Here is a 24,355-nt window from a genome sequence, read left to right as displayed (position 1 = left end):
AATTTCTTCAATCGCAACTACATTCTGCGTTGTCATTACATTCTCAAATTATACAAAATCCAGTTCTCGAAAAATGCTTCAACTAGCCACATAAGTCTTAAGTGTACACCATCAAATGATTTCAGCACCTGCACTAAAGATTCTATGGCAGCAGCAGTAGCGCTCCAGTGTAGGGAAAGTTAAAGATAATCAACAAAATGCCAAGGGCTTTAGTGTAAGACAAAGATAACATTTGATTTTCTCATTAAATCAAGTCAGTGAACAGTTTCGGCTTGATTGCAGTTTTCCAGACCAGCAACTTGGGGCAATGAAGATATAATTGATAAGTAGAATATTAGCCGACTATTTGTTTCATAGCTCAAGCAACATTTATTTCTTTGCAGCAGATTCAACTTCCAGCTCTATCCCAGCTTCTAGTTCTCTCTCAATCCAAGCATCTTCACTGGTATCATTAGCCATCATGGCCAGCTTATTCATCTCTTTTTCCCTCTTCCTCTTCTTGATAGTTGCCTTGATTCTATCCATGTCAACTTTACCAAGTCCACCACAAGATTGGTCCCCTTTTGTCCTTGCTTGGTCCATGTTCCTCCCCGACATCTCATTATCGGCAACATCAACGGGGATTTCAAAACCCCTCATCTCGCTCTGAGGTTCGAATCTATCCTCCACCAGGTTCTGCTCTCCAGCTGCATTTGGCATGTTGATCACGACATGATTGGTGGAATCCTTGGGTTTATGGCTTTTATGATCTATATCAGATTCTTGGCTAGAGCTGCTTCTGGAGGAGTCGGGCCGATCCAAAACAGAGTCTGGGCTGCTGGAAACCTCTTTGTTGGCTGCTATAGGAACCGGTTTCTCGAATGGAGTCACAGAGCACCTTCTATTATATACCAAAAGCTGCTTCATTTGCTGAATTACCACTGCAAGTAATAGATAAGTAAGAACAACGGCCACAAGGAGTAATCACAATTAGTCAGCATTCCAGAAGCTGCCTAACCTTCTAATTGCTGAGGGTTGACATCAAATTCATGCCACCAGACATAACCTCCCCTCTCTGAAGGAAGTTTTAGATTATGAAGCTTAGCAGCAAGAAAGAGGGAACCAGCTGCTATGTAATGGGATTTATATTGCAGGCACAATGTAGTCCAAAGCCTATGAGTAGAAATAGGAGATATATTAGGCTTTACGTGGAGTTAAATTCTATTGGGGGCAGGATGAGCATAAACTACATACCAGTCATTCACATAGTTCCATGCTACTTGTCTTACTTCCTTCTGAGTAATCCCAAGTTTCTTTAGAGCATCGAGAAGTGGTTTATAAGGATGAAGAACAGTAAAATCAAACCGAATTGTTGATAGAAGCAGTCTCTCCCCAATCAATATCAAAGCCTTTTGCTTCTCAAAAGTGTCCTGGTTGTTTAACAAGAAACAAGAAAAATAAGCACAGAGTTAAAAGTGATTGTGAACCCATGCTACTACAACAGAAGTTTGTGATACTTTTTGACGAATTTTCCTTGTAGCAGTGGGATCTCTTTTGTACATTGTTTCATATGCCACAACAACAATCTTGTCCAAACCACAAGGTGTCTCTTCTACCTTGGAAGCAAGAAACATGCATACTGTTGCAACTGTCTGCAATAAACCCCACCATGAAATTCAGAACAAAGTAATCAACAACCTAAATATAACTGTAAATCCACATAATATAACCATGTTAAGCATAACTCCTGAGAATAAAAATAAAAATTTTGAACTGAAGTACAAATAAAAGGTGGGTGCAAAACATGTACAGTATTCACATGTCCGCATCATTATCACTGCACTGGCACCATTAAGGTAAAGCAAGTAGGGATTTCTGCACTTTGGCAGTATTGGTGTAAATTGTCAAATTCCAGAGGGAAAAACAGGTTGTGCATGGTGTAATACATAGTTTTACTTACACGGTAAAATTACTGTAAAGATGGAGCCATCAAGCTTGTCATATTCTCCCTACAATTGCAAGAATCTGGTGTGCAGATAAGGTAACTTGATTTCCAAAAGCCAATGTGCAATATAGCAGGATTACATTTGCAAATAAGTTTTTGTCAGGTCCTCGCAGTCTGCAAAACCTCAGACAGGACTACAGAACCCAGGACTAACCCAATATTTGGTATATAGTCTGGGAAAAGGTCAATATCTGATAGGAACAAAAGTAAAAAATAAAGCCTTAGAAGATTTCAATAATTTGAGTGAATATTAGTATGTAAAACGCAAGTATTTTATTTGTTCAAAAGGTTTACCTGTGAGCGTTAAGACACAAAATTTTGAGCTTCTGAAAGTCTTAATAAAACCAACTGAAAACATGTCCCACATACTTCAAATAAATAATTGGAACCAACTAGAACCCAAAATTATATAATAACGATCATACTAGTAGGACCACTAAAAACCTTCCATAGAAGTATCATTAAGTGATTTTCTTCATTTCACATTGAACAAAGGGATAAAGGAGACAACATCCTCCAAATTAATTGTTTAGGGCGCCTATGACATGATCTAGGAAATGGCTCAAGAAATCCTATTAAAAAAGAAGTTTTAGGAAATGATCACAAAGAGACAGAAGTTTTGTTGGACCCAGGAAATGGCTCAAGAAATCCTATTAAAACCTGAAACAGTGATTTCTTGTCAGACAAACACATAAGCAGCCCACCCCACTGGTATTAGTGCTACATCTTGGTATTAGTGCTACATCTTGAAAGTCACATAATTGCACCATTACATCTTTTGTAATCAGTTCTTAATGATCTGGCTCTAGAATCAAACTTTAAATGCCTATTCAACAAAATAGCAAACATTTTTTACTCCAACTGAAATATATAATAAGAACTTAGTTCATAGATAAGTAAAAGGTTCTTTATAAACCATAATTGATGGATAAAATTTAAACATTAAAGACAGGATGTGCTCTACAACTGACCTCTCCTTTATAAAACAAGACACATATAGGTGTCAAATTACTCCAAGGAATAAATACAACAAATAACAACAACAAGACATAATGTCCCAATCAGCTTTTCAAAAAGGAACTATTAAACCATGGAGGGATAGATTTCCATTCAATAAACTCTTTCATTTTCAGTGAAGAAATCCTGGAAATATGGATTTACATCAAATAATCTCTCTTTTACTTTCAGTTAAAAATTCCTTCAGATTCTTTAAGTTGTTTGTAAATTGTGGAATCACAAAGTAAATAATTTGAAGTACAAAATTCTACGACTGCATTAGGGACCCAGAGTTCAAAGTATGACAACTAAGGGAGACAAATTGTCAAATATCCCAGGTCCACATTGTCGCAGCTGAGCATTCACATCAACTTTGTACCTTCTCTTTTTCCCAAGTAGAAAGACTAATTAAAATTTTTGATACAAATATAAAACTTTGATCTCAAGAATTAATAATAAAAACTTGTTTTGTTCCTTGTTTTATTAATTTTTTGTCTCTAAAAGAACTTAAATGAAGTAAATTCATGACTACACTGAGTTAATCTGTTGATAAAAGTTTGGGTCCCTTTGCTCTCTACCAAAACCAAGACAGAACTAGAATCTCTATTAGTCAGAAACAGCTGGGATAATATTAAAATACCATACTAAGGATGAGTCAGCTATAAGGTGGACCATAAGTTCAAATAATGAATAATTGGCAAGCATAATTTTGTTAAGGTATTTAAATGAAATAGCCAACACTATCCATAAGAAACTGCTGCAAATATCAAGCAAACCAAATAAATGAATGGAGACATTATTTTCTTGTCCCATGAATTAGAAGATCCCCCATGTGGCATAAAAAAAAAGAGCTTTCTCCAAAAACAATGAGTCACATGACTTAAAAAAAAAACAAATAATAAACCAACTAAAAGATACTTTCCAAGCTTTTGGTCAGAATGCCCTCCATATGGAATGGAGCAAGTATTGATGTATAATATCTTCATATATGATGAACAATATTCATTAGCATAGATCAATATTGATACCAACACATTTTTCAATACCAAGAACTGAGAGAAAGAAAATAAGAGCTGCATGGGAGACATAACGGGAACACAAATGAAGATAAGAATGCAAGTACCCAAACCTGCCAGTCATTCTTCACATGGGATTGGTGGAGATAGAAACGATGACAATACATAATGGCAGTGGCGATTGTAACTTGTGGCCTGCAATACATCAAAGTTATCGACATCTTCATTTATGTCAAAACAGCATATCAGAAATGCAAAATAATAATGTAGTGCCAAGGCTAAACACTGTCATCAATGCAGGGCAATTACCCAAACAAACAATAATAAAAATAAGGTATATGGATGAGCAAGGTTAGGAGTGAAAAGGACTAATGTAAACAGAAATTGGCCCAGTCTTTAACAAATCAACAGAACAGTTACCACATGGAATGGGCTTGAATATCATAGTTGCTGAGTAGAAAAGAGGGGAAGATGACATTGATGTGGGGTGGGGATAAAGCAAGCAAATTATTAGGATAAAATGGATTTTACAGTGTAATATGTTATCTTCATATTTAACACACTTATGTATAGCTAAGGCACTTTACAGCATAGATCCAATACCAACATTTTCTTACTCCCATATATGAGAAGCCAACTGGTGTTTCCCATCAGGAAGGCAAATCAAAATGATCACTTGCTATAATTAAAAATAAAAAGAGTTTGGCTAAGTGGTAATTGGATCATGTTACAAAACACCACCATACCAATTCACATGCATGTCGTCTAAGAATCTTATAATATGGTACTCTGGTACACTAGTATAGTAACAATGATTTTACAAAAGAAATTGGTACATTAAAATAAAGTTTTGTAAAATATCTAAGTCTGACTTTACAAGTGCAACAAACATGTATATGAAATAAGGAATAATGCAGCACTGGACCAGCAAAACGATAATCATATGCAACATATGCAAAACTTAAAAATAAATCAGATAAAGTGCATACAATCCAAGTCTGATGCCAATATCCCGAATGAATGAACAGTATAACATCCGAAGTTGTGACTCCTTCCTCGAATCAATGCCATCTTTCCTTGAAGGAGAGTTCTCCTCGATCTCTTCTTTACTGAAATACCAGCTTGACCTGAATCGATGAAGCAATTTATTTTCCACGCTGCACTCCCCATTTATCATTCCAATGTCGAAAGAGGCCTCTGATGGCTCTCCCATCTTTTTTGTTTTGCCTTGCAATCCGAAATATTATAGCCAATTAGTGCCTTTAAATTGCTTGTTCCACTATGCAAAGTGATACTCTTGACTTTCTTGAAGGATCGGACCAATTTCCTGCAAAGTGATATATATGCTTAATGAGATCAACAGAGACAAAAAAAAAAGGTTCACATGCCGAAGTAGCATTCAATTGCAAAGGAAGAAAAAAAGGTACTAATTGCAAAGTAAACCGCTTCTCCCAGCATACAAATTGGACTTTGAACAACATGTTGTTGGCAAAACTGAAAGCTAACTAGAGCATGAATGAGTATTTTTTATTACTTCCATCTTCAATTATCTTAATTCTCTTCAAGATATTAGTTACTTTAATTTTCATTTAATGGAGTTCTCTGCATAAAATTATTATTTATCAGAGACGAACAATGTGGAAAACAACATCAACTCAATAATTCACTTGTAGCGTGGCTCTTGATGGAAATGCATGAGCAGCAGATCATATTATATACCCATTCATAATATACTGATACAGAAGTTGCAGTTCAAACAAGTACATACAAAACAGTAAATAAATCTTCAATAACTAAAACTTCAAAAGGAACAATCATCGTATCCGTAAATAGTGAGTTCTAAATTCTAATAAAGAAGAATCCCTAATTTGTAAGATTAAAATTAACTCCCTATTTGGCACAGCATTGCATTCCAACAAATCACTTGCATGTTTATACACGCTGCAATATGCTCGACTCATTTTTTTACCTTTTTTTTTTCTCACAAACTAAATAATTAATCAATACGCAATAAAAGAAAAAAGATCTGCACATCCGTAAGGCAAATGTGCCGAACTAAATTTTATTATATGTTCTCTTCCGATATACATCACCATCGTATAGCAAGGAGGTAAAAGCCACCCAGAACGAAATAAATGTAACATCTTGAATTATGCACAAGTACGGAACCGACAAAAGATGACAAAGAAAGACATGGGCAACAAGAGACTTAAGAGATCAGAAGCGGAAACCTCAAAACAATTCTTCGATAGCATATCTTTCAAGAAACGTACAACTTCTACAACTAGGACGAATACGGATTCGGGAGCACCCCAACGTCACCCGAAAGCCAAATCTCGTGAAGAGATCTAAAATCACCAAATCGAATAATAGCCCAAAGGAAACGAACTGGTTCCAAGAAATCAACGAAGAACGAAGAACAGCTTGGTCAAGAACCTGATTACCTCAAAAACCATCGGAACATGGGGGGAAAGGGGCGAACGAAATTGACGAGCGCGAGCCCAAATTCGAAGGAAAACAAGTTACCTTGGGAAAGATGCGCAGCGATTGCCTCTGAATTCCTAGGACGGAAGGAAGAGACGAGTGCCCAAGAACAAGAAATGAAAGAGGAGGGGAGACCGGGAGGAGAGAGAAGGATGATGATAGACAAACCGCACAAGTATCCAACTAACCCTAACCCGACATAATTATTATCCTTTTTCTATATGCTCCATAAATGGTAATTAATTATCCGTAAGGGCATAATTGTAACTCTGGGCAGCTGATCCTTCTCACGTTGTTTCCTTATTTATTTCTTTTTTCTTTTTTCCTTAAATAATAAAATTGCTGGTGGCAAATTATTCGGAAAACAAATAAGAGTTTGTATGTGACATATGAGAGAAAGTAGTCTTTTAATTTTTAGATGAACTAAAATATTAATAATTATTTTATGTCAATTACGAGATTAATTTTACTATATATATACATATATATATATATATATATACATATATATATATATATACATATATATACATATATATATATATATACATATATATATATATACATATATATATATATATATACATATACATATATATATATATACATATATATATATATATATACATATATATATATATACATACATATATATATATATATACATATATATATATATATATACCATCAAAGAATTTATTGAGTGTGGGGCGAAACAAAATCTTTTGAGGATCTAAAGTATTTTTCTTTATGCTTCCTTCACAAAAAAAAAATACTCATATTAAAATTCAGAAAATACTCGTCAATCAGTAACATGAAATATTTTACCGAGAAGTTTTAAAGTGGAAAAACAGATGGATGTTCAACTCCTTCCTCCCCTGCGTCGAAGGGAAATCTGAAATAAAATGGCAGTCAAAGTCTCAGACTTGGGATGCCTTTAAGCCTCCTGTTCATTTGATTTCTCCTTTGTCTCCTTCTCTATGATAAGTGGTATTATCTGTCAGTACGTAGTTCTTATGAACGCATCTTTAATTAGTGTTTAGCTAGCCTTCATTCTGTTGACTTTTCTACATAATTTTAGAAGAAAAAAAAAGAAAAAACAATAATAGAAAAAATAGAAGTACATTCAATTTGCAATAATCCAAAAACACTTATTTATTTTGACTAAAGATAAAGTATATTTTTAAATAATAATAATAATAAAATGTATTATATCTCAATAAATTTTTTCATCCTAATCTATTTATTTAAATCTAAATTTTTCATCCTAATCTAAATTTATTACATCCTAATCTAAATAATTTTAACTATTTAAATTAATCTTAACCCACCTCGTTAATTCAAATAATTGTAACTTGAAATTATCTTCAAAATAATTTTTTTCTTTTGCCAAAGCTTTTGTGAAGATGTCGACAAACTAGTCTTGAATGTTGCATCCATCATTTTTACATCTTTTAACCTTTTCGAAATTTTCAATGGTTACTCATCTTCACTTTCCTAGACTCGTTGGAATCATTATTGTTTTTGATGCTTAGAGTTCTTAGCTTGTTATCCTTTTAAATATTCATCATTAGAATTTTTTTTTTGAACTGTCATCCTCATCTTCATCACTATTGGTACTCTCATTTTTAACAATCCTTGTAACAGGTTTACGATGAAATAGAATCTGAAGCTTTTCGTTTATTGAATTGTGGCTTCTCATCACTCTCATTAGAACTTTCATCAACTTTAGTCTTGTAATAGGACATGTCTTATCAATTTAAATTTTGAATGATTCACACAAAATTTGAGATGATCAAAGTTTTTATACCATAATATCCATTAATTAGTAACAATATCATATAAGAAAAAAATCCAAAAATAATAAGGAAACACTTTATTTTTTTGTTATCCTCACAATTGCTATTAACTTTCCTTTTTTTTTTAATCATAAATCAAGTATTTTTTATCATAAAAACATGATATCCTTTTCTCATCGGTTGTCTTATATTAATGAGATTTTATTTTAAACGAAAAATAGATATTATATTATCATATGATTACTATATCATAGATATGATTAAATCATCAAGTCATTGGAATAATTTTTTGTCCATTGTTATATGATTACTATATCTACTATCCAAAAACCAAACATATCTAGAATATTCTTTATAAGATGCTATAAAGAAAATATTTTCTTCATATTTTTTATTATTATTATTTATTTCATGATAATTTATTTGATTTTTTTCCAACAATCTTTTTCAAGATGCCCATATTTTTTACAGTAAAAATGGAGAGGAACAATTGAAATTTTATTTTTGTACCAACAATCCTATTCAATATATCCCTTTTTCTTATAACAAAAACATTGATGGGTTTCTTTGTTACAATTATTTGAGTTCCTCTGATCCTCATTTGATTGATCACAACCTATACTATTTTGATCTCTCTTTTGAGATTTGATTTTTAAAATTTTCTTTTTATCTATGAATTTGAAGTTTCAGATCTATTTGTTTTCTATTTATGAACTAAAAGAGAGCCTATTAATTCATAAATAGATAATGTACTTATATCTTTAAATTCTTCTATAGAGATAGAAATCATATCAAATTTTGGAGATAAACTTCATAAAACTTTTTCTACTACGATCTTTTAGATTTTCACCATAAGATATCATTTTATTCACAATAGAAAATACTTTTAAGAAGAAATCAGTGATAGATTTAGAATTTTTCATTATAAGAGTTTCAAATTCAATATTTTGACTTTGAAGTTTTAAAAAATTTTACCTTGTGCCTTCAAATACACTTCTGAATATTTTTCAACATTTTGTTGATGTTGATGCCATCAGAAAAAATAGGCAATCATTTATTGCTTGTTATAGTTGACTCCTCCATCTTTCTATATATTCTTATCTATTTGATTTTTTTATCTTTAGTAATATTAGGATCCTATAGATAATACTTAATAAAATCATTCTCTACTAAATTTTATAACTATTGTGAGGTAAATAAAGTTTTCATCTTAACAGTCCAAAATTGATAATTTTCACCATTGTAGATAGGATGAAGTTGATTAGGAACGTTTACTACAATGTCTATCATCTTTTTTTCTCTTTTTTTAGATTTCCTAGCGTTCTATTCTCTTTTGATCGATGTAGTCCTCTTGATCTTCTTCCAACTGGGCTTTGATAGCACACTGTTAGGTTTTTTTTTTGCATAACTTTAAAGAGAAGAGAAAAATAATAATAGAAGGAATTAGGAGTACATTCAATCTATAGTATTTTGTATTGATCCAAGTCCACTTATTTATATTGACTAAAAAATAGAATATAAGTTTTTTTTTTTTTTAATATCATATCTCAATAAATCTTTTCATCCTAATATATTTATTTAAATCTAAATTATTAATTGAAATTGATGGTGTACTCTTTCTTTCACAAGATGATTCACAAGCTCTGGTAGTGAACCCCTTTTCAATTTCATAGCCTGCCTCCCCAGATCGATCAACAACATTTGTAGAACATTTAATGGATCGGATGAGGAGGGTGCAAAAGAGTAGAGGAGGTGAGGGTTTGTGCAGAACCAACTCAGAGGCCGAGTACGTACTTGTTGGAATCATGAGGAGACATTACAAACTGATCGCGCGGCCACAAACTTCTCCGGCTTCGGCAAGAAGTGGTACTTATACTCTGCGGTGGGCTTCACATAGATGCCAATGTTACAAAGATACCTACTGTTGGAGTATCCATGAAACCCCCAGAAATGAACACCGTTCCGAATGTTGAAGCAGAAGGGAGTGCCGCTCTCTCGCCCAAATGGCCCGTAGGTGTTTCCTCCGTTGGTAACAAAGGTGAGCGACATTACAACGTATATACCATCATTTCCAAGTGGCCCATAATAGCCTTTCACTACTGTGAGCGTCTCCCAGGACAACAAATTAATCTGCATGCATCCATGCAGGCCTATGCTTTCATTGGATGATGATGATGATATATATATATATATATATATAGAGAGAGAGAGAGAGAGAGAGCGAGAGAGAGGTAAGTAGGATGGCTTACACAATCGAATCTGTCTCCATCGCCTCCATGCCTATGAGCAAGAATTGGAGTTCCCTTGAAATCATAAGCCACTTGGATGGAATTAATGGCGTCACCATGGGTTATGAGGATCTGCTTGATTTTACCGTAGCACACTTCATCCCACTTGGAGCTCCTATGAGAAACTCGCCCTGTCACACCAAGCTTGATAGCGAACTCGTCATCCTGTATGATGCTCTGTAATCCACATCACAGGTTAGAGGTCAGTTTCTTTCTTCATCAAACTAAGTCGATCAAATATCTCTGTAAGAATCAGATTAAAGTCTACCATCTTCAAACCTTCTGCAGAGAGAGATGAATTGCCTGTATGCATCAAGTCCAACAACAGAACGAGAACCATTATATATACATATAGGTAGTTAGTTCACTATGGAACTGGAGACACTGCGAACTAATAAGTAGAGGTAGCATGCAGCATACCTTCTTCTTCTTCTTCTTCGTGGGACTCAGGCTACCGCTTTGCTCTTTCGGGAACGAAACATGAAGCTCATTATAAAGCTCTGTTCCTCGCTAAAGATTCGTGAAGCTATCTTCTGCAAGAAGACTACTTTTCTGTAGATGCTCCCTAGCTAGCTTTTTAAGAAGACGACGACTCTGTTCTCATGTTCAGGTTCGAGAGAGAAGTGCACTGCACGAGGAATCTGTGTCTACAAGCCAACGATTTGCTTGCGCAAGAAGCCAACAACGTGAAGTTGCAAGTGTAGATAATACACGTTAAAGCTTCTTTGTCGGCCAACACAGCATGCTGCGGTGATGAAGGGATCGTATCCGCTGCTTCATTAATTGGCCGTCGAAGGGCATCATATATTTGCATCATTTGGTCGAACATAAACAATATTCTGCTAAGTTCAACAAGATCATAATCTCACATCATTCGAAAAAATCGTTTGACCTAAAATTCGAAGGTTTAAACTTTTCGAGTTACATTGATTCTAACATGTTAACCTCTTTGACTTAGATTTATTATCGATTGTTTACAAGATATCAAACCCAATATAAAATAAGTGTCAAAAAGATTGAGAAAATACTTCACTATATATATATATATATATATTATTTATTTAAAAGGACTATGCTACAACCAAAAACAACTAAGAAGATGAAGCCATATGTTTAAACTTAGTATTTGTGATAAAGAGGAATATTGATGAGTGAGAATATATCACAATAATTAAATGATAATTGGTGATCTTGTTTTCTCCCTAGTTAGGTATCTTTATATGGGAGAATCAACACGAAAGACATTGACATGCCAATATTAATATATCATATTTGTAAGACATATCTCCACATCATATGGAACTAACATCTCTTCATGTACAGGGAAAGGAAATGTTGTAGCATCCTGCAAAACTTAGCCCATACCTATCTGGTCCATATTCTCACCACTTAATCTTCAGCGAGACATCTAAAGAGATTAACCGTCTTCTTCATATTTTAAGTTTGCTTTTATTTTAATTTTATTTTCTTATAAAAGGTAAATGATGAATACGAGATTCGAGTTCATGAACTTATGACGATAACATGTAAGATCGCTTGCCTTCATGTGAAAGAGAGAAATAGAAAAGCTAACCAGTGTGCGTGAATGCCAGTCCATTAATCCCAAGCATCTCAAATGACTGGTTGAAGGTGGAGAGTTGCAAATATGGGGTACTCATTTCTACATATAAATTGATCTACAGTGATCGATGCATATACGCGACGAAACGTTGTCTCATACGGCATCCATTACAGAGGTGTCGGAGCTCACGCTAACGTGATGCACCAAATCAAGGAGGGCAGGGCAAGGACATACACCAAGCACTTCTCCATGCTATGTGACATATGTATGTCTATAGATTCGCGTGTGTCAACACTTAAGGTCAACTTAATTCAACCTTATACTCTAAAAATATTGTGGCTCAATCACAAAAGGAAGAACAAAAACAAAATAATTTGTTGGCTTTGACGATATAGAATTTACCATTTTTGGTTGCGTATCTACTTTTATAATTTTTTCATAATCGATTGAATCGAACATTTTGATTAAGAATCTAGTCACATACATATATGATCAATATTTTCAACTAATCAAGATACGATGCATGAAAACTAGAATTGTCATATACTCTTCGGTCATGGATTATCGTTGCAATACCCTATCATATTCCAAGTCATGCATTCTTTAGGGGATGAACATTGATGGACTATTTATGTCCATTTTTTATCCTCTAATATCATATTAGAAATCAAATGATGATGATAAATCAAACAGTCAGTTTGAGTTAGACTGATACCAATTCAACCTAATCCTTTAGATCCTACATCACATCCGACTCTTTTAATTTTGAATAAACATTAAAATATTCTCTTAGTCATTTTTTTTTTTATCTTCACATAACACATGAATATTTTTAGATTCTTTAATCGGATGTTGCTTCCATGCATGCCTTTTCCATATCCCGAGCACAACAGCTCTTTGAGCAAAAAGATGCAATGAGAGAAGTTGATTTTGAAGCGACACTCACTTTGTAGTTTGTACGTCCATCTCAGACGTGTATATGGTGGCTCCAAAGCTTGGAAGTGTTGGTTGCCATGGACATACTAACCTTCTGCTTAAGTGCATTTGGTCAAGTCTTTGACAGTTCTCTTATATCAGAGGATGAACTCTTTGCTCGTCCTAATATGATTGATGCGAACTAAAAGGATTAGTAGGTGCAGTCCTACTGTTGGTCTAAGTCAACACTAAATCACGGTGGTTGTGATTGTTTGCCAAGAAACAGTACTGATGTCTCCGGTCGTCCTCATCACATAGTTTTTAATACCTTCTTCTTTGACGATTTGGAGGTTTGGTGCAGGCAATCATCTAAATTAATCAGCTCATGCTAGCCAATGTTCACATGACTTTAGTCTCTCGGCTGACCTTTTGACTCCTCAAGAACAAACTAAGAATTGATTATCTTTAGGTAAGCAGCTAATGGCAGCTAAGGGATTATTAATACCTCAACACTACATGACTCATCTTTGATGATTTATGATCGATATCTTATCATGATTTGACTCGTATTATATACTTTAGATTCGATGCAGCTTGATTGCACTCGAGTGCTAGAGGAAAAATATGTAGTCACTCTTGATATTAAATTACATTTTCGAGTGTAATAGTTAAAAATCTCATTATAAAAAGGTCTCTCGATATATTCTTCAAGAGATTTTTTTTCTACAAAAAATATTTTGATTGACTCTGATGAAAAAAAAATAGCTTAGAGCAATTCACTGTACCTGAAAATGATGTCGGAGTTCCCTGATAGGGTTACATCTTTCACTATATCTAATGGAATGTTTAGACCCGCGGAACCAAATACAGCTCTATACAGTATAATATAATATCAACTCTCACTATGAAATATGTATTGGACACGAAAGCCGATAGGAAAGAAACAGGCGTGACGAGTAGGCGGCTCGCAGTAAAAAAGGATTAGGTGCTTCTGCTCCCACTTCCGCGATTAATTTGACCTTCCGTCTCCTTCGTGGCGAGTCAGTACGTTTCTCCGAGATCAAGGCTCCATGACATCTCACCTTACGCCAGAACAAGTCTCATGTTCGAAGCTGTTGTACGTGAAAGACTCGCTCTTCTTCTTTGGATACGATTAGGCCGTACTGACTTTGAGTTGTGTGTACTTGTTCTTCTCGTGGTGCTGCTGCCTTAGAATCGTACGTTCATTTGCTTTGCATGCACGCCAGCCTGAGACCAAATGTCTCGTATGACCGACCCTCTTCACTTGTGCTGATGGAAGTGACAGCACATGAAGAAGGTGAACCTTACTTTGTCTCTTTGTCTCCTTTGGATGAGCATTTTGAATCGCATGGGTCGCCTAACAAAACCTGTAACATATATTTGACTATTATATCTGGAGAATCTCCACACAGTTTTACTGGTTCACTTGCATGGTCGAGTAGAAAGAAAGGAAGGCCAGCGCCGAACTTTCACCGCATCGAGGACAGAAGAAGAAAGAAGCAAGCCACCTACCGGCAACTACTCTTCTAATTTTCCACGCTCACTTTCGTCATGTTCTCCGGGCGTCATTTGCGCCGGTTCCTCTATAAATGCCCGGCTTCTACCTCTCCTTTCATCGCCAGTAAGCAGCAAGGAGAACCTCTTGCTTCTCCCTACTTTCTCTCTGTCCACTAGGATCCCACAGTAGTTGTCTCTTCAAGAGGGAGGGAAGAAGAAGAGCAACAAGCATGGCGCTCTCCACCGTCAACTTCACAGTTCTCTTAGTTCTTACCCTCACGTCACTATGCTCTGGTACTAGCGGTCCAGGGGCGTACCTGTACCCACAGTTCTACCAGCACTCCTGCCCAAGGGCTCAAGATATTGTAAGGTCTGTCGTCGCCAAGGCTGTGGCCATGGAGACTCGAATGGCTGCTTCTTTGCTCAGGCTTCACTTCCACGACTGCTTCGTCAAGGTGCAAGCACGACCATTTCTTGCAGCTCAATGTCGCCATCTTCTCGCTTTACCACTATGATGACTACTTATTCCTACCCCGAGATCTCAGTTAATAACGTGATTCGTGCAGGGTTGCGATGCATCGTTGCTGTTGGACAGCAGTGGCTCCATCGTGAGTGAGAAAGGATCCAACCCAAACAAGAACTCCGCCAGAGGGTTTGAGGTCATCGACGAGATCAAATCCGCGCTGGAGAAAGAATGCCCACAGACGGTGTCTTGCGCTGACATCCTGGCCCTTGCCGCCAGGGATTCCACAGTTTTGGTACGTGTGATCTTGAGATGCATGTCAGGGATCGTACGTGCAGCTTAGATGTATGACACTCGTGCTTTGCTGTTGGCATGCACGCAGGTTGGTGGGCCCAACTGGGAGGTCCCACTGGGAAGAAGGGACTCACTCGGTGCGAGCTTAAGTGGTTCCAACCACGACATACCTGCGCCCAACAACACTCTGCAAACCATCACCACCAAGTTCAAGCGGCAAGGCCTTGACATCGTGGATCTCGTTGCACTCTCAGGTGAGTCTTAGTCTCATCTGCCACCAGCTTCTACGTCTCATCGTTGTTCTTCTCTTGGTCTGCAAGCCAACATGTTCTTTAAGCACTCTGATGCGGTTGATGCAACAACTGGTGCTGCAGGCAGCCACACCATCGGTCTATCACGTTGCACGAGCTTTAGGCAGAGGCTGTACAACCAGACGGGGAATGGGGTGGCTGATAGCACGCTCGAGGAAGCCTACGCTTGGCAGCTGCGGTCACGTTGTCCTCGATCGGGTGGCGATGACAACCTCTTCTCCTTGGATCGCGTTAGCCCCACCAAGTTCGACAACAACTACTACAAGAACATAGTGGCCGGAAAGGGTCTGTTGAACTCAGATCAAGTGCTGCTCACGCAGAGCCTGGAGACGATGGCGCTGGTGAAGCAGTACGCCGAGAACACTGACCTCTTCTTCGACCACTTTGCCAAGTCCATGGTGAAGATGGGGAACATATCACCTCTTACTGGTGCCACAGGGGAGATTAGGAAGAACTGCAGGAAAACCAATTAAAAGTCGGTAGAGAACAGCGACGGTCGTCCGTCCAATTTGTTCTGTTCGTCGTCCTTTCATTTTCAGCTCTTTCGTGGGATCTGTTGTTGTAATCGGCAGTTTGGTTGCGGTTTGGGTTGTGTCAAGTGTGAGGTAATCGTAGCTCAATAATAATAAAGAGGATTTCTCGGTCATTCGGCCATGTTGGTTTTGTTGAGAATTAATTACTGTGATACTTGAGGGAGCCATGAAACATCCTCTAATACGTACGATTGAATTTAGCTATGAAATATCCTTCGATCAAATCTAACCATAAAATAACGTTAGTCGAATTCGACCATGAAGCATCTATAATATCTTTGTCGGGTATGACCTCGATGATATAATTTTTACATGATCGCCTATCAAACCCTCAAGATCTGAACAATTAGAATCTCAGTAACAATATTAGATACAAATTAGAACATATATTGTCACCAATATTACATGAATTCGGCCATACATGCTATGGCTGTTGCTGAGCCACCATGTATAGATAAAATTTCCAGAAGAGAAACTGAGAGGGGTTTTGCCGACCACTCTTCTTGAAGTGATTCTTAGTCCCAATCAGATTATTTACAGTGCTAAACTGCATGGTGAACTTAAACAAAACACAGATAGTAATGCCACAACCAGGATTAAGATTCATAATCAATTCATAGACACAGAACAAACATATCAATGTACAGTGTCGCAGCAGCTATTCTTGCTACAAGGAATTATTTTTATACCCAAACCAAATGGGATACCAGTTGGATACAAAGGTTATAGTTCTTTGGTCTTATCAAATGTCGAAAATATATCCAGTTATGATACGGTACATACACATACACGAATATTAGTTGGTGTTTGCTGCAAAAATTATACGGACTACCATGTAAAAAAGAACCCCCTACACTACTTCTGACGCCATCATAAAAGAAAATTAAAGAAAAAGATGGGAAGAAACCGATCTTTAAAAAATATACAAGAACTCAACCGGGATATTCTTGTTTCAAACGTTGTTCATCGTCTTTAGTTTCTTCAGTCTTTTGTCGTCTAGCATCTTTCCAGAACCAGGTATGCAGCAAAACAATCTCTCTACCTAATTCTATCTAGTGTTATCTCTATCAATGTGATTCCATGAGGTAATCTCCCTTTGAACCAAAACCTTAACAGGAACTATATCACTTTGTGGGAGAGCTGTATGTAATTCATGAGCCTCTTTAGTGCTTTACCACTATCAATGGCTTCTGTAGCCCTGTCCAGGGCAGCCATGACATCCTCTGCCCCATTGCAGCCCAGCAAGTGATCAACCATTCCTGCGTTTAGAACAATCCTGTCGTAGGCTTCTCCTTTCTCACCACGCAGAGCTGCTAAACCCAACGCGATATTCTTCAAAACCTGGTACAAAGACCAAACTAAATTGATACACTTGCAAATTATATAGTTCAGAATGTGATGTACTATCATGAATTAACTATCCTATCAAGCATAACCCTATATGTGCTATTTGTAATTCATTTCAATTATAATTGCTAAAACACTTTAGAACTGAACAAAATAAGAATTGTCAAATAAATGACATGTAATTAGATATAAAGTTGATCAAAACAGCCTTAAGTTTAACAAACACATCAAAGAAGAAAAAGGCACTTTATTGTTAACTACTTGTAATACGAATGGCATCTATGGATTTTGTTGGATGAGTTTATTATAGTTTTAATATTATGCCATACCAGTTTCCTGATAAAAAATAGGAGAACGATAGTCCAATTATGTGGAGAGAGAGAGAGAGAGAGAAGGGGGGCAAGCGCCTACCGATCTATCAGTTCTTGGAGTATCCGTGGGTTCAAAACCATAATCTTTGGCATTAACATCAATGCTGAAGCTTTCCCTTGAAATTCCTGCCAAAACAAACCAAGGATAAGGTCTTTCAAATACGAACGTCGGATCCATGTATTTGAGCATAAAGGAGAATACAACCAAACTGGGATTATACTGGTGAAAATCCACATTATTATACAAACAATCATAAAAAACTACAAAGAAGAAAACCAACAATGCAAGAGATATAATACCATCAACATCAGGAAGAACTGCCAAACTTGGTGGGCGGAACCCCGAACAGTGGTTTACTGGAAGGCCTTTTGATGCATGAACGGCTTTTGCCTTTGTTGTCATTGAAAGTGCTCCTTCTTCTCCCTATAACACCAGAGTGTATAACATGATTTACAAATGAGGTACATTTGATACTTACAAGAAAAGGGGCGTCTTATGTTCAATACTCTACAAAGTTAATCCAGAATTAAAAGATTAAAAATTTGGTGGCTATCTGAATTCAAATCATATGCAAGGTCAAACTGAATCCCACTTATGACACTCATATCTTATAATGACAATAATTGAAACCAATCCTTTTGCCTGACAATGAAGAGAGGCTCAGAAATAGACAAATTATTTGCCAGTGCATTGACATGATAGTTGAAGGTGATACACAGGTAACATTAAGAACTGTGGCCCTTTTAGTTCCTTTCCAAGTCATATATATTTTGTTGCTCTTACAGATATTAAAGAAATCTGAATTCAAACTGAATTATTACAAGAAATGTTATGATATGCCATTTTCCTGATAAGTCAATTGATTGGTGATGCAATGCAAACAAAGCTTATCACAAGATCGTCAAGAAAACAATAAAACATAATTACTAAATGTTCATTCTGTGCATTTTCACACAAGCTGCAAACTGCCAACCTTCACAACCAAACCCGAATGAACCCTTCTTCTTCTCATAAGCATCAACAGTGGATTCTCATAACCTGCATGATAGAATCCAGCAACAATAGCTTCTCTTCCACGTGCCTGAACAAATAAATGGAACCAGTTAGACTTGCTGCTGTAGATAATGGATACTGATGCTCACTTGGAAATTTGAGCTTCCGCTTCTAAAAGTTACAAGGATGCAAAAAACCTTTAATGGATATCATAAAGACCAGAGAAGGGAAAGCTTAGAAATTCATAGAAACTGTATGAAACATACTAAATGAATCTGTAGCTATTAATTAAAACAAAAGCATCTTATATCAATGGCCAATTTCTCATGAGCAACTATTGTATAATTGACATATAGAAGAAAAGCATCTTACAAGGTCAAAGCGAAAATCGGGAACACGATCAGTGATATATCAATAGAGACTCAGTAGCACAACAAGTAATCCTATCATCATGTGATGATGGGTGACAATGTCCAATGGCATTCAGAACAAATCTTTGGTATTGCAAATGAATGCAAAACGGAAGGCACATGTAGCAAGCAACAATTCCGGGCATTAATGTGCAAACAATCATAGGAAACAACGTGACATGATTCATGAGTAATGCATGAAATATAAGACATATGTGGGCTATACTAGAATGAAGAGTTACATGCTATGGTATGTGAAAATTTAACTAACCCTGACAAATTGCTGAACTTTCTCTGCAGTTGCCAATGGTGGACGTTTCTTAATATGCTCCCTCAGCCCAATGAGTGAATATCTGCATGGTATGCAAGTTTATTTTATTTAAAGTTCATGCAACCTGAAATGCATCTTGCAATGTATAATACATAGGATAACTATTACTAGTTGTACATTCAGAATGCTGAAAAAAAATCTCATTCATAATCTAACAGATACTATTGAAAACTAAAGATGTAAGAATGTTTGACAGATACAAAAGAGCTCATACAATAATGAAAGAGTAAACGACAAGATGTCGCATATAACAAGAGACAACATATTGTCATTGTAAAATATACTGCCTCAAGGTTTCAATGAATCCAGAAGAAAGACAGAAACAAAGATACCATTAAACTACACGTAACAATGGATTCATTCATAATAAAGCAACCATACCATCTTTCTTTGCTGAAGAATTATTCATCACAAAACAGCCATGCCATCTTTGTTTGGAGAATTTAATTGTCTTGTTGTTCATGAATATTCATGAGCAAGGTCATAGGCCAAGTCAATTTACACATGGAAACTTCAAGATTAACCATGTGTCTGAAGATGATTAAACTGTATGACTGCGCTAATGCAGTTTCTGCTGTATATCCAGGCAACTAATTTGTCACTCACAACTGTGCAGCTCATCTTTTAATGTTGTACTAAAAATGACATATAGTTTCCTGCATATCACAAGGTGTAGAACTTGCAACATAAGCTTCTAGATAAATTATATGATTGTAGAAGATTTTTCGACGTCAATATTTTGGATGTTGAAGTCAATACAGAAAAGCAACCATATAAATTGCAAAAGAACTTAAAATTTTTATGATCAACAACTTCAATTCAGAATAAAAATTTCCAAGTTTTATCTTATCTCCTGCGATGAATCAAACATGCAAATGTGTGTTCACAACCATTCTATAAGATATTGAAGGAAATGTAGTGGACTATCAGGCATCTGCCTGCACCAAGGAGAAAGATCACTCCTCATGTTTGCAACTTTAATTTATCCATTAAAAGGCTTCATACTCTTCTATTATTTCAGGATACCATAAAATAGACATTCGACAAAACGGAGTGAATCCGGTGGCAAATCGATGCAAGGTCTGGAAAGAGTCAATATTCGTAGAATTAGCTCTATATTTATAGGGACATTGTGTCTGAGATTCAAACCTTGGCCTCTCAGGTTGTAAAGGGGCAACATTATCATTATACCAAGGCTCGTCCTTTTTTTTGTTTACATAAATCTAAATGACAGTAGTAAAATAAATTGATCAATATTGAATGCTTGTTGGGGAATAGTTGGAGTAATCTAATATTCTGAAAAATAGTATACATTTCAATGAACGGAGAAGTAAAAGAAATAAAGAAAAGGAAGATTATTGATGACTGAACTGAGAAAAAACAACAAAATTGTTAGAGGGAATTTTTCATTTATCCTTACAGCGATGGATGAACTTCCTTCTGATTCAAATAGGCAAAGCCAACATTCTCATCCTGGAAAACAGGCACAATGTAACACCAAAATGAAAAAAGAAGACTAGTTGCAAATCTAAATTCAAGCACACCTCCAGCAGTGTCTTTGCATGGGCTGGAGACAGATATATATTTGCGCCCATGAACTTCAGCAACTGCCCTTCTGTTATTCCTCCCTGCAAATTCTAATTAACTAAGAATTCCAAGTACATTAATTGCACAGCTAATGGAATATCAATTGAGATAGTTGAGAATTTTACAGCTCAGGGATCAGTTACGCGAAGCTCTGACCTTAGGTGGCATCCATTCCACACCGTGGAGCAGACAAGATTCACCATAGCAAGCTCTAACGGCAGCTACAAACAATGTACTTTTGAAGAATCGTGTATTTCCATCATAGGGTTCACCATAGTGAGTCAAAGAATCAACATCAGCGACAGGAGGAGGACCTAAGAATTGCACAGAAACTGGCTAATGAGTACCTTATTGTTAATATGGTTTCTGAACTATTTGAAAATTTTCTCTGACTCCAACTTAAGAAAGAAAGCATTACCTAGATCATCATCAAATGCTAGACAGTATGCTTTAAGCTCACGATCTGTTTCTCTATTCATCCGCTGTCCTATTAAAAATGCAGCTATCAGTGACTCACTAGCCTTTGCAGACCCATCATCATCTGATTTCAGTGGAAGAACATCTCTTAGAACACCTTGGACCTCTTCGTAGCCTAAATGACCACCTGCTAGTACTTCCCTTAAAGCACCTACAAGTCTCATCTCAGCAGTTCCTTCGCCAACATAATTTGGCCCAATTGAATTACCAGATTCCAATATTGTGCCTTCTGGATCAGCTATGAAGATTATGTCTTGTGGAAGAACTTCGACAAGGTGTGGCCAAAAGACATCCATGGCACGCCTTTCACCCTCACTCCACTGTGTGGGCTCTGGAAAAGCATTTGCTCTTATTGTCATCCCAGCAAAAAAAGCACCAAGTTGTGCTTTAGAAACTTCATCATCCTTGAGTTCTCCCCTAGCTTCATAAACACAAAAGGTTAGATGATAATAAAAAGCAACTGCATAGCAATTTACATTCCTACTATATATCGTGACTCTCTCTCTCTCTCATATGTCTATGCCCACTTATCGCATATTCATCATTTGTTTATTGATCGCTTACATTGAAAATAAATATAAGCATAGTGGCCCAGAATACCAAATAACTTTACTTTCAGTACCTACTATTAAGGGACAATGAAAAAAGATTTACTTCAAAAGATAAGGCAACCATTTATATGATAAAAATAATAAATTCATCTTGAAAGGCCATTTTGCAATGAAAAATAGAAAGGTAGCAAAGAATCTGGTTTGCAGCCAGAATTATGCATGGAAGTACTACCCGTTATGATGTTGGATAATCCAGCAAACTTCAGAGCCTATAAGAAAGTAATGATAAAAGGATCACAAAAAGTACTTGGTTGGGAGATGCATGTGAGCAATTGATGCAAACATCTCAATTTCATCTTTTACAAGTTAAAAAGGAAAATGATGAAAGATATGAACCCAAGATAGCTTATAAGTTCTTCAAATGATGATAATTGAGCTAATTTTTCTTTGCATGGATATCTGCTTGAGAATCATTAATTATCTATGATATGAAAACTGGAATCACTTATTATAGATTCTTCCCAGTATAATTAAGTGTTTTGTTGGACAAAGCTACAGAACAGATGCCCTAGGACTTCATTATGTAAAAGCAGCAATGAAAACAAAACACTGACATACAAAATGAACATGCGTTTACCTTCAACAGATGCTGTTGGACGTTTTGCAACACCACATTCTATCAATCCAGAGCATTAATAGATCACAAGACATAAATTTTCTTCCGTGATTTTACTTTGAGTGTCCTAAACAAATTATAACCTCATTTTTCTTAACTTTTCAAGAACATGAGATTCTGTATCTTCCATAAAATTTATAGCACCCATAAGGCGGGAAGGCATTTATGACAAAACTATAAGAAATTACAGCTGACCTAGAATCTGATAGAGGATTGCGGATTCAATGCTATAACCTCAGAATTAATCATGGGTTCTCCAAATGGAAGATCAACCTAGTTAAACATGGTATAATATGTTTAAAAACCCTAATAATGAAACTTCGTATTTTACACATTCTATGAAATGCATCAAGTGGAAGAAAAAATAAATATATTTCACAGCACAGATGCATATTTTAATTTGATCAAAAATATAAAAGTATCAGTTTTTATATGTATTCGTTTAATAATATTGGTTTAGATCAGGGTCAATCATTTTGACAATAAATTAGGAGTCTAGATCATCGCTTCATGCATAAATGTTCTTTTACATAGTTTACTTTGTGTTAGTTTCATAAACACATAATAATCTCAAGTTATCTGAATTTTAATTTCTATATATTTGAACAACATGTTTTATGCAGCTACTAGATTTGGAGCTTCCATCATTGATTTTGAGGATTATAGTCCCAATCTTCCCACAAGGATTCCATGTCAAACCAGAACAGTTACATTATTTTGTGATGGGAAAAGGTATTTTGAGGAATTAAAGAACATCTAAAACTTAATTAGTGCTTAATCTCTTGTTCTTAATAGACACGAGCACCTTAGAACGTACGAATAACTCAACAACATTCCCAAGTACCCGACAGCGAGTTCAAAATAGGTGCACTCACCTGATTTGAGGATCGTGTCGAGAACCTTGAACGCCTGTTCCTCGGTGAGCGGCCTCGTCTGCTCCGGACCGGTGCACACCCGCGCCTGAGCCTCCAGCACCGTCTGATTGGGCTGCGGAATCGTGGGCGGCCGATAAGACGATGAGATCGTGGGGTTGGGGTGCCCCGATTCAAGAAGCTCGGCTTCGTCGATTGCAGAACGGGCATTCGCTCGAAAGGACAGACCGCCGATCCGGTTCCCCCCGCGCCGTAAGGAGACCAGATTGATCGAGTTCAAGAACCCCGTCGGCTTCGCGGAAGAGAAGGAGAAGCGAGGAAAAGTAGGGTTAGATTTGGGGGTGGAGATGAGGAGAGAGTTCATGGCGCAGTGACCTTGCGACCTTCCTGGTAGAGAAGGACAAGAAGGGGAGAAAGAGCGGAGAAGAGACGCCGAGACAAAGGGGGCTTCGATAATTAGGAAGCGCGATCTAATCTAGCCTGTCCGATCCAAGACAGGGTTCACGGAATACCCGCGTGCGCTATCTGGGCCGCTACAGAAAACGCTATCTGGGCCGCTAAATAGATTATAAGAAAT

General features: G+C 36.5%; 3 protein-coding genes and 1 long non-coding RNA gene across 4 annotated transcripts; 1 reads left to right on the top strand and 3 right to left on the bottom strand.

Moving 5' to 3' along the window:
• Positions 1 to 2: 2 nt before the first annotated feature.
• On the bottom strand, positions 3 to 6,675 carry LOC103979255 (cyclin-T1-2). Its single transcript, XM_009395333.3, has 7 exons — positions 6,523 to 6,675; positions 4,986 to 5,323; positions 4,110 to 4,191; positions 1,497 to 1,631; positions 1,234 to 1,409; positions 998 to 1,152; positions 3 to 920 (listed from the first exon to the last, which is right to left on the bottom strand). Exons 2-7 carry the CDS (start codon positions 5,207 to 5,209, stop codon positions 370 to 372), a joined length of 1,323 nt encoding a protein of 440 aa, XP_009393608.2. The 5' UTR covers positions 5,210 to 5,323; positions 6,523 to 6,675; the 3' UTR covers positions 3 to 369.
• A 3,248-nt stretch (positions 6,676 to 9,923) lies between these two features.
• LOC135606547 (uncharacterized) lies at positions 9,924 to 11,083 on the bottom strand. The gene is made up of 4 exons (XR_010484849.1): positions 10,988 to 11,083; positions 10,836 to 10,870; positions 10,529 to 10,744; positions 9,924 to 10,409 (listed from the first exon to the last, which is right to left on the bottom strand). It is a non-coding gene; the product is annotated as an uncharacterized LOC135606547 (long non-coding RNA).
• Positions 11,084 to 14,636: 3,553 nt separating this feature from the next.
• On the top strand, positions 14,637 to 16,275 carry LOC135607958 (peroxidase 72-like). Its single transcript, XM_065100277.1, has 4 exons — positions 14,637 to 15,016; positions 15,128 to 15,319; positions 15,407 to 15,572; positions 15,693 to 16,275. Exons 1-4 carry the CDS (start codon positions 14,792 to 14,794, stop codon positions 16,100 to 16,102), a joined length of 993 nt encoding a protein of 330 aa, XP_064956349.1. The 5' UTR covers positions 14,637 to 14,791; the 3' UTR covers positions 16,103 to 16,275.
• A 529-nt stretch (positions 16,276 to 16,804) lies between these two features.
• On the bottom strand, positions 16,805 to 24,218 carry LOC103979259 (uncharacterized). The gene is made up of 10 exons (XM_009395336.3): positions 23,782 to 24,218; positions 21,621 to 22,100; positions 21,359 to 21,516; positions 21,160 to 21,243; positions 21,036 to 21,088; positions 19,556 to 19,637; positions 18,855 to 18,962; positions 18,181 to 18,304; positions 17,921 to 18,006; positions 16,805 to 17,503 (listed from the first exon to the last, which is right to left on the bottom strand). Exons 1-10 carry the CDS (start codon positions 24,140 to 24,142, stop codon positions 17,282 to 17,284), a joined length of 1,758 nt encoding a protein of 585 aa, XP_009393611.2. The 5' UTR covers positions 24,143 to 24,218; the 3' UTR covers positions 16,805 to 17,281.
• Positions 24,219 to 24,355: the final 137 nt, after the last annotated feature.

This window comes from Musa acuminata, chromosome BXJ2-3 (assembly GCF_036884655.1).
Source record: "Musa acuminata AAA Group cultivar baxijiao chromosome BXJ2-3, Cavendish_Baxijiao_AAA, whole genome shotgun sequence".
Taxonomy (NCBI): domain Eukaryota; kingdom Viridiplantae; phylum Streptophyta; class Magnoliopsida; order Zingiberales; family Musaceae; genus Musa; species Musa acuminata.
This window is presented reverse-complemented; position numbering and strand designations above follow the sequence as displayed.

Bases quoted from the DNA above. Each gene is read 5' to 3' on its own strand.
- LOC103979255 (XM_009395333.3), bottom strand. From the start codon at position 5,209: ATGGGAGAGCCATCAGAGGCCTCTTTCGACATTGGAATGATAAATGGG. The intron at 1,410-1,496 runs GTATCACAAACT...TTAAACAACCAG, and splicing joins CAAGGAAAATTCGTCAAAAA to GACACTTTTGAGAAGCAAAA. The intron at 921-997 runs GTTAGGCAGCTT...TATTACTTGCAG, and splicing joins CAACCCTCAGCAATTAGAAG to TGGTAATTCAGCAAATGAAG.
- LOC103979259 (XM_009395336.3), bottom strand. From the start codon at position 24,142: ATGAACTCTCTCCTCATCTCCACCCCCAAATCTAACCCTACTTTTCCT. The intron at 21,244-21,358 runs GTCAGAGCTTCG...TAGAATTTGCAG, and splicing joins TGGAATGGATGCCACCTAAG to GGAGGAATAACAGAAGGGCA. The intron at 18,007-18,180 runs GTATTATATCTC...TTGTTTTGGCAG, and splicing joins AGTTCTTCCTGATGTTGATG to GAATTTCAAGGGAAAGCTTC.
- LOC135607958 (XM_065100277.1), top strand. From the start codon at position 14,792: ATGGCGCTCTCCACCGTCAACTTCACAGTTCTCTTAGTTCTTACCCTC. The intron at 15,320-15,406 runs GTACGTGTGATC...GCATGCACGCAG, and splicing joins CCAGGGATTCCACAGTTTTG to GTTGGTGGGCCCAACTGGGA. The intron at 15,573-15,692 runs GTGAGTCTTAGT...CTGGTGCTGCAG, and splicing joins GGATCTCGTTGCACTCTCAG to GCAGCCACACCATCGGTCTA.